Below are 7910 nucleotides of genomic sequence, written 5' to 3' on the forward strand. Positions count from 1 at the left end.
AAAGTTTTTTTTTTTTTTAAATTTGTGGATTTTGGGGATTTTTTCCTGCCCCATCCCCCGGGGGGGCGGGGAGGAGGTTTCGGGGGTGCCGCTCTCACTTTCCATGCCCACTTACTCTCGGCTGGGGACTGGCGAGCAGCGAAAAAAAGCAATTTTTTCCCCTTTTTGACACCCGGCTCGCCATTGGCTCCCCCCGGGTCAGCTGACTGTGTCCGTCTGTCTGTCCTGGAGCAGAGCCTTCCCTATAACAATCCTCTACTTCCGACTACAAACCCGAGACAGAAATAAATATTAAAAGAATTCGCACGGGCCCAGGTGGCGCCGGGAAAAGAGGAGAGAGGGGGAAAAAGAGAGAGGGAAAGAGAGAGAGAGAGAGGAAAAAAGCAGGGTTTTTTTAATTATTATTATTATTATTATTATAATTATTATTATTATTATTTTAAATGATTTAAGAATAAATAAAAATAAATGGAATAATTTTTTTTTTTTTTTTTTTAAATAATAATAATAATTTCGGCAGGTGGCGGAGGGGTGGAAAATAGAATTAAGGGTGAAAGGGGAAATAAATGTAGGGAGAGGAAGGGGAGGAGGGAGAGGGGGGATAAAGAGAGGGAGAAATTGAGGGGGGAGAGAGGAGTTGGTAGAGGGGGGATTGAGGAGAAAAGAGAGGGGGGGAAAAGAGGAGAAAAGAGGAAAAAATAGAGGGGAAATTAGAGGGAAAAATAGAGGAAAATATAGAGGAAAAATAGAAGAAATAGAGGGAATAGAGGAAAAAATAGAGGGAGAAATAGAGGGAGAAATAGATGAGAAAATAGATGAGAAATAGAGGAAAATTTGAAGAAAATAGAGGAGAAAATAAAGAAAAATATAGGGAAAAAATAGAGGAAAATAAAAGAAAATAGAGGAAAAAATAGAAGAGAAAATAGAAGAAAATAGAGAAGAAAACAGAGAAGAAAATAGAGGAAAATAGAGAAGAAAATAGAGGAAAATAGAGAAGAAAATAGAGGAAAATAGAGAAGAAAATAGAGGAAAAAACCAGAGGAAAGAAACAGAAAAGGAAAGAACTGGAGGGAAAAATCCCAAACGCATAAAACCAAACAAAACAAACCTCTAAAAGAAAAAAAAAAAAAGAAAGGGATAAAAAAACCAACAAAAAAACCCCAACAAAAGGACCAAAAAAAAAAGGAAAAAAAAAAACCACAAAAAAAAAAAAAAAAAGCGCGGAAAAAAATAAAGCAAAGAAAGCAAATCAAAGCGGAGGAAAGCGATGAATTCCTACTTCACCAACCCGTCCTTGTCGTGCCACCTCGGCGGGGGCCAGGAGGTTCTGCCCAACGTGGCGCTCAACTCCAGCTACGACCCCGTGCGGCATTTCTCCAGCTACGGCGCGGCCGTGGCGCAGAACCGCATCTACTCCTCGCCTTTCTACTCGCCCCAGGACAACCCGGTGGTCTTCGGCTCGGGCCGCTCGCCCTACGAGTACGGCTCGAACGCGTTTTACCAGGACAAGGAGGTGCTGAGCAGCTGCCGGCAGAGCTCGGTCGGGGGGCACGGAGCCCCCAATTCCATCGCGCAGGATTTCCCCAGCGAGCAGAGCCGGAGCGCGGCGGGGCAGGAGCAGAAATCCGGCATCCAGATTTACCCCTGGATGCAGAGGATGAATTCGCACAGTGGTAAGTTTTATTTTTTATGGCTGGAGGGGAGATAAATTAAATAAACTTAGCGGTCTTTACGACCTTCCCCTCCTTTCCTCCCCGCGGAACGAGTTTTTATGGGGCCATAAAAACAATAATTTCGCGCTGTTTCGGCGGCTGCCGGGGCCCCTCTTCTTCTTCTTCTTCTCCTTCTTCTCCTTCTTTTTTTTATTCGGTGGAGTTCGGGTCTGGCTCGTTAGGATCGGTTCTAATTAAAAGCTTTCGCCCGGCGGTGAAATATCGGCGCTCGTAAAATCAGATTAAATAATAAAATGGGGATAAAAGAGCGCTGCTGAGGGGAGGGGAGCGAGGAGAGAGGACGAGAGCGGGGTTTGGCAGCCAGGGATGAACTTTCTGGGGTTTTTTTAGGGTTTTTTAGGAGTTTTTTTAAGGTTTTTTAGGGTTTTTTTAGGGGTTTTTAGGAGTTTTTTTAGGGGTTTTTAGGGGTTTTTTTTAGGGGTTTTTAGGGGTTTTTTTAGGGTTTTTTTTAGGGGGTTTTTTTGGGTTTTTTTTTAGGGGTTTTTAGGGGTTTTTTTTTAGGGTTTTTTTGGGGTTTTTTTTAGGGTTTTTTAGGGTTTTTTAGGGTTTTTTAGGGTTTGGGGCTGGCACGAGCAGGGGCCGAGGGGAAGCCGCCCCTTCCTCGCCGTCCCCTTCTCCCCCCAAATCCCTGGGGTGCAGGGAAAATCTGGGCTAAAATCCCGCGAAATCTGGGTTAAAAGCAGCAAAATCTGGGTTAAAACCCTGCAAATCTGGGCTAAACCCCTGAAAATCTGGGTCAAAGCCCTGAATTTCTGTGTTAAAACCCTCAAACCCCGGGTTTAAACCCCCAAAATCTGGGTTAAAAGCTTCAAAATCTGGGTTTAACACCTCAAAGTCTGGGGTACAACCCCCAAAATCTGGGCTAAAACGCCGCAAAATCTGGGTTAAAACCCTCAAAACCTGCGCTTAAACCCCCAAAACCCGGCCTAAACCCCCCAAAATCTGGGCTGCAACCCTCAAAACCTGGCCTAAAATCCGGCAAAGCCCAGGCTAAACCTCTCAAATCTCGGCCTAAAACCCCTCAAAATTCAGGCTAAAATCCCCCAAAATCCGGCCTAAAACCCCTCAAAACTCGGGCTGAAGCCCTGAATTTGGTGCTGAACCCTTAAATTCGGTTCTGGATCCTTCATTTTGAGGCTGAACCCTTAAATTTGGTGCTGAACCTCCTGAATTTAGGATTGAACCCTTAAATTCGGTTCTGAACCCCCTCAATTCGCTGCCGAACCCCCGGAATTCGGTGCTGAACCCCCTGAATCCGAGGCTGAGCTCCCTAATTCCAGCCTAAAACCCCTAAATTCCGTCCTAAACCCTCAAAATTCTGTTCTGAATCCCCTAAATTTTGTTCTGAGCCCCCTAAATTCTGTTCTGAGCCCCCCAAATTCCCTCCTAAACCCCCAAAATTCGCTGCCGAACCCTCTAAATTCCCTCCTAAACCCCCTAAATCCCCTCCTGACCCCCCTCAATTCTGTACCAAGCCCCCTAAATTCCGTCCTGAACCCTCTAAGTTCTGTCCTAAACCCCCTCAATTCTGTACCGAGCCCTCTAAATCCCCTCCTGACCCCCCTAAATCCCCTCCTGACCCCCCTAAATCCCCTCTTGACCCCCCTCAATCCCCTCCTCACCCCCTAAATCCCCTCCTGACCCCCCCAAATCCCCTCCTGACACCCCTAAACCCCCTCTTCACCCCCCCAAATCCCCTCCTCACCCCCTTAAACCCCCTCCTCACACCCCAAATCCCCTCCTCACCCCCCCAAATCCCCTCCTCACCCCCCCCAAATCCCCTCCTCACCCCCTAAACCCCCTCCTCACCCCCCCAAATCCCCTCCTCACCCCCCCAAATCCCCTCCTCACCCCCCCCAAATCCCCTCCTCACCCCCCTCAATCCCCTCCTCACCCCCCTCATTCCCTTCCTGACCCCCCTAAACCCCCTCCTCACCCCCTAAACCCCCTCCTCACCCCCCTCAATCCCCTCCTCACCCCCTCAATCCCTCCCCGCACCCCAAACTCCGCTCTCCCCCCTCCGATAGAAAAACACAAACTCTGAAATTGGCGTTTTTTTATTGATTTCCGCGGGGCCGGGCAGGGCAAGGGGAGAAGGGGAAGCAGGAGAGGAAGAGGAGAAGGGGAAGGGGAGAAAGGGGAAGGAAAAGCAGGAGAGGAAGGAAAAGCAGGAGAGGAAGAGGAGAAGAGGAAGGAAAGGCAGGAAGGGAAGGGGAGAAAGGGAAGAGGAGAAGAGGAAGGAAAGGCAGGAGAGGAGGAGGAGAAGGGGAAGGAAGGGCAGGAGAGGAAGGGGAGAAAGGGAAGGAAAAGCAGGAGGGGAAGGGGAGAAAGGGAAGGAAAAGCAGGAGAGGAAGGAAAAGCAGGCGAGGAAGAGGAGAAGGGGAAGGAAAAGCAGGAGGGGAAGGGGAGAAAGGGAAGGAAAAGCAGGAGAGGAAGGAAAAGCAGGAGAGGAAGAGGAGAAAGGGAAGGAAGGGCAGGAGGGGGAGGAAGGGCCGGGCGGAGGCCGCCGCTCCCTGACGGATTTTAGTCTGTTTTGTCTCCGCTTCTTTAGGGGTCGGCTACGGGGCCGACCGCCGGCGGGGCCGCCAGATTTATTCCCGGTACCAGACGCTGGAGCTGGAGAAGGAATTCCACTTTAACCGCTACCTGACCCGCCGGCGCCGCATCGAGATCGCCAACGCGCTCTGCCTGACCGAGCGGCAGATCAAGATCTGGTTCCAGAACCGCCGCATGAAGTGGAAGAAGGAGACGAACCTCAGCTCCACGCTGGCCGGAGCAGCAGGAGGAGGAGGAGGAGGAGGAGGAGGAGGAGGAGGAGGAGGAGGAGGAGGAGGAGGAGGAGGAGGGGGAGCGGCGGCCGCCGACAGCTTGGCCAAGGAGGAGAAGCGCGATGAGACAGAGGACGAGAAGAAGGAGTGACACCTCCGGCTTTTTTGAATTTTTTTTCCCACTTTTTTCCTCCATTTCCATCATTTTTTTTACCCTTCCCACTTTATGTTTTTTTTTCCCGGTCCCTCTTTAAATTTTTCTCCCTTTATATTTTTTATTTTACCCGTCTTTTATTTCAATTTTTCTCCCACTTTATTTTTTTTCCCGTCCCTTTTTAAATTTTTCCCCCCTCTATATTTTTTTTTACCCGTCCCTTTTTTAAAATATTTCTCCCTTTATATTTTTTATTTCACCCCTCTTTTATTTAAATTTTTCTCCTACTTTATATTTTTTTACCCGTCCCTTTTTTAAATTTTTCTCCCTCTATTTTTTTCCCTCTATACTTAATTTTCCTCCCTCTATACTTTATATTTTTTTCCCCTCTATACTTTATTTTCCTCCCTCTATACTTAATTTTTTTCCCCTCTATACTTAATTTTTCTCCCTCTATACTTAATTTTTCTCGCCCTATACTTTATTTTTTTTTCCCGTCCCTTTTTTTAAATTGTTCCCCCACTTTACATTTTTTATTTCACCCGTCCCCTTTTTAAATTTTTCTCCCTCCTCGCCCCTCCATTTAAAAAAAAAAAAATAAATATGGGGGGGGGAAAAAAAAATTATAAATATATGGGGAAAAAAAATATATATATATATATGTGGGAAAAATGGAAAAAAAAATGTATTGGGAAGGAAAATAAAAATGACAAAAAGGTCAGCGGGGAGGGGGAAAGGGGAAAAAAAAAGGTGGAGGGAAAGTGAATTAATTAATGAGGAGAAATTAATGAGTGGGGAGAAATGGATTAATGAGGAGGAATTAATGAGGGGGGGAATGGATGAAGGGATGGGGGGAAATGAAGGAGGATTAATGAGAGAGGAGAAATTAATTAATGAGTGAGGAGAGAGGCGCGGAAATCCCCTCCCCCACCCCAAAATCTTCACCCTCTCATCCTCATCCTCCCCTCCCCCTCCCGGAGCCACCCCCAAAAATGGGGAAAAAACGGGAAAAAACGGGAAAAACGGGAAAAACCGGGAAAAAATGGGAAAAACCGGGAAAAAGTGGGAAAAAACCGGGAAAAACCGGGAAAATGGGAAAAAAACGGGAAAAACCGGGGAAAAACGGGAAAAAAATGGGAAAAACCGGGAAAAACCGGGAAAACCGGGAAAAAACGGGAAAAACGGGAAAAACGGGGAAAAAACGGGAAAAAACGAGAAAAAACGGGAAAAAACGGGAAAAAAAAGGGAAAAAATGGGAAAAAATGGGAAAAACGGGAAAAAACGGGAAAAACGGGAAAAAAAGGGAAAAACCGGGAAAAACTGGGAAAAAACGGGAAAACCCGGGGTGTCCCCACCCCCCTCTTGTGTCCCCCCAAACCTCAGCGATTCTTCCTCTGCCCGGTGAGAGAAAAAATCCGATTTTCCCGGAGAAAACGCGGCGAAAAAAGCGCTTTTTGGGCCAGAATTTGCATTTTTTATTTTGTGTTTTGTCGTATTTAAAGCAAATCCCGGGCTCATCTCCGCGTCCAAAAACTGTGACGGTTTCTGTGTGAATATTTTATTCTGTGTTCGTGGTTATCTGTATTTATATTTATGTTTTAGCGCTGTAATGTTGGGGGGGAAAAAAAAAAAGGGATAAAAAAATAATTATTAAAAAAAAAAAAAATAATGAAGGATAAAAAAAATGGCGGAAAAAAAATAAATTACGGAAAAATTGTGGAATAAATATAAATTGCAGAAAAAAAATTGTGGAAAAAAATGCAGGAAGAAATGAATAAAAAAATTAAGAAAAAATGGCAAAAAAATGACAAAAAAAGACAAAAATAGACAAAAAAATGACGAAAAAATGACAAAAAATGACAAAAAAAATGACAAAAAATGACAAATGACAAAAAAATGACAAAAAAATGACAAAAAAATGACAAAAAAATGACAAAAAAAATGACGAAAAAATGACAAAAAATAATAAAAGAAAAAAAGCAAAGAATGGAGTTCATAGAGGTAGAGAAAGAGATTAAAAATTTAAAAAAAAATATGAAAAAACAATAAAATAAATGAAATTAGAAAAAAAAAAACCCCAACCCTTGTGTTAAACCCTCTGATGTATAAAAACCCCGAGTCCGGACTGGACTTTTCTGTCGAGTATTTAAATGAAAATAAAATCGGAATATTATTTTTGAAAGTTGCCCCAGCGGCCTCTGAGCTTCAGTGGGAAAAAAAACCTCGCGCTGAAAATTCATTTTTTATTCCCCAAAAATCGCCTCCCCCTCCCCCCACCCGGTGTCGCTTTTTCCTCCTGCGCCTTCCCAAAAAAAACCCCAAAAACGGGAAAAAAATGGGAAAAAAAATAAATAAAGCGGGAGGGGAGAAAAATGAAAAGGAAAAAAAAAAAAAATGGGGGAAAAAAATGCGATTTTTGCTTTGTCTCCTTTAGTTTCGTGTAATTGTTTCGGGAATTTCCATGATTAAACAACAAAAAATGTGGATTTCCAAAGATTCCTTATTTCCCCTCCTCCTTTTTTATTTATTTTGATTTATGGGGGTGAAAGGTTGGGCTTCTCTTTGATTATTTATGATTTATTGGTGATTTATTGGTGATGGGTTTATTTATTATTAATTAATTAATGGGGTTTTTAGGGGGGTTGGGTTATTTTGCTGCTGGAGGTTTTTCCCATCTCTTTTATTCCTTCGGTTTTATCCCAAAAAAAAAACCTCTCCGGGGATGGGGGAGGGGAAAAATAAGTCATTTTTAATCATTTAAAATCATTTTTTATCATTTTTAAATCATTTTTTATCATTTTAAATGATTTTTAATCATTTTTTATCATTTTAAAATCATTTTTTATCATTTTAAATTATTTTTAAATCATTTTTTATCATTTTAAAATCATTTTTTATCATTTTAAATCATTCTAAAATAATTTAAAATCATTTTAAAATCATTTTTAACCATTCTTTATCATTTTAAATAATTGTAAAATCATTTAAAATCATTTTTAAATGATTTTTTACCATTTTTTAACCATTCTTTATCATTTTAAATAATTGTAAAATCATTTAAAATCATTTTTAAATAATTTTTTACCATTTTAAAACCATTTTTTATCATTTTAAATAATTGTAAAATAATTTAAAATCATTTTAAAATTATTTTTTACCATTTTAAAACCATTTTTTATCATTTTAAATAATTTAAAAATCATTTAAAAATCATTTTTAAATCATTTTTTATCACTTTAATAATTTAAAAATAAT

At 42.1% G+C, this 7910-nt stretch overlaps 1 protein-coding gene across 2 annotated transcripts; it reads left to right on the forward strand.

The window, feature by feature from the left end:
• The first annotated feature begins 471 nt into the window (after positions 1–471).
• On the forward strand, positions 472–5808 carry HOXC6 (homeobox C6). Of its 2 annotated transcripts, none has more exons than XM_023943315.2 (2): positions 472–1673; positions 4285–5808. In XM_023943315.2, exons 1-2 carry the CDS (start codon positions 1268–1270, stop codon positions 4650–4652), a joined length of 774 nt encoding a protein of 257 aa, XP_023799083.2. In that variant the 5' UTR covers positions 472–1267; the 3' UTR covers positions 4653–5808. The 2 variants fall into 2 exon arrangements, with proteins under 2 accessions (XP_023799083.2, XP_086726576.1); XM_086870450.1 differs by having other exon boundaries at positions 1196–1673; positions 4261–5808.
• Positions 5809–7910: the final 2102 nt, after the last annotated feature.

The sequence above is a fragment of the Cyanistes caeruleus genome, chromosome 32 (genome assembly GCF_971803275.1).
Source record: "Cyanistes caeruleus chromosome 32, bCyaCae1.hap1.1, whole genome shotgun sequence".
NCBI lineage: Eukaryota > Metazoa > Chordata > Aves > Passeriformes > Paridae > Cyanistes > Cyanistes caeruleus.

What these genes read in the sequence shown, in the direction of transcription:
- HOXC6 (XM_086870450.1), top strand. Translation starts at nt 1,268, where the DNA reads ATGAATTCCTACTTCACCAACCCGTCCTTGTCGTGCCACCTCGGCGGG. An exon ending in GAGGATGAATTCGCACAGTG is followed by an intron (nt 1,674 to 4,260) that starts GTAAGTTTTATT and finishes GACGGATTTTAG; the next exon opens with TCTGTTTTGTCTCCGCTTCT.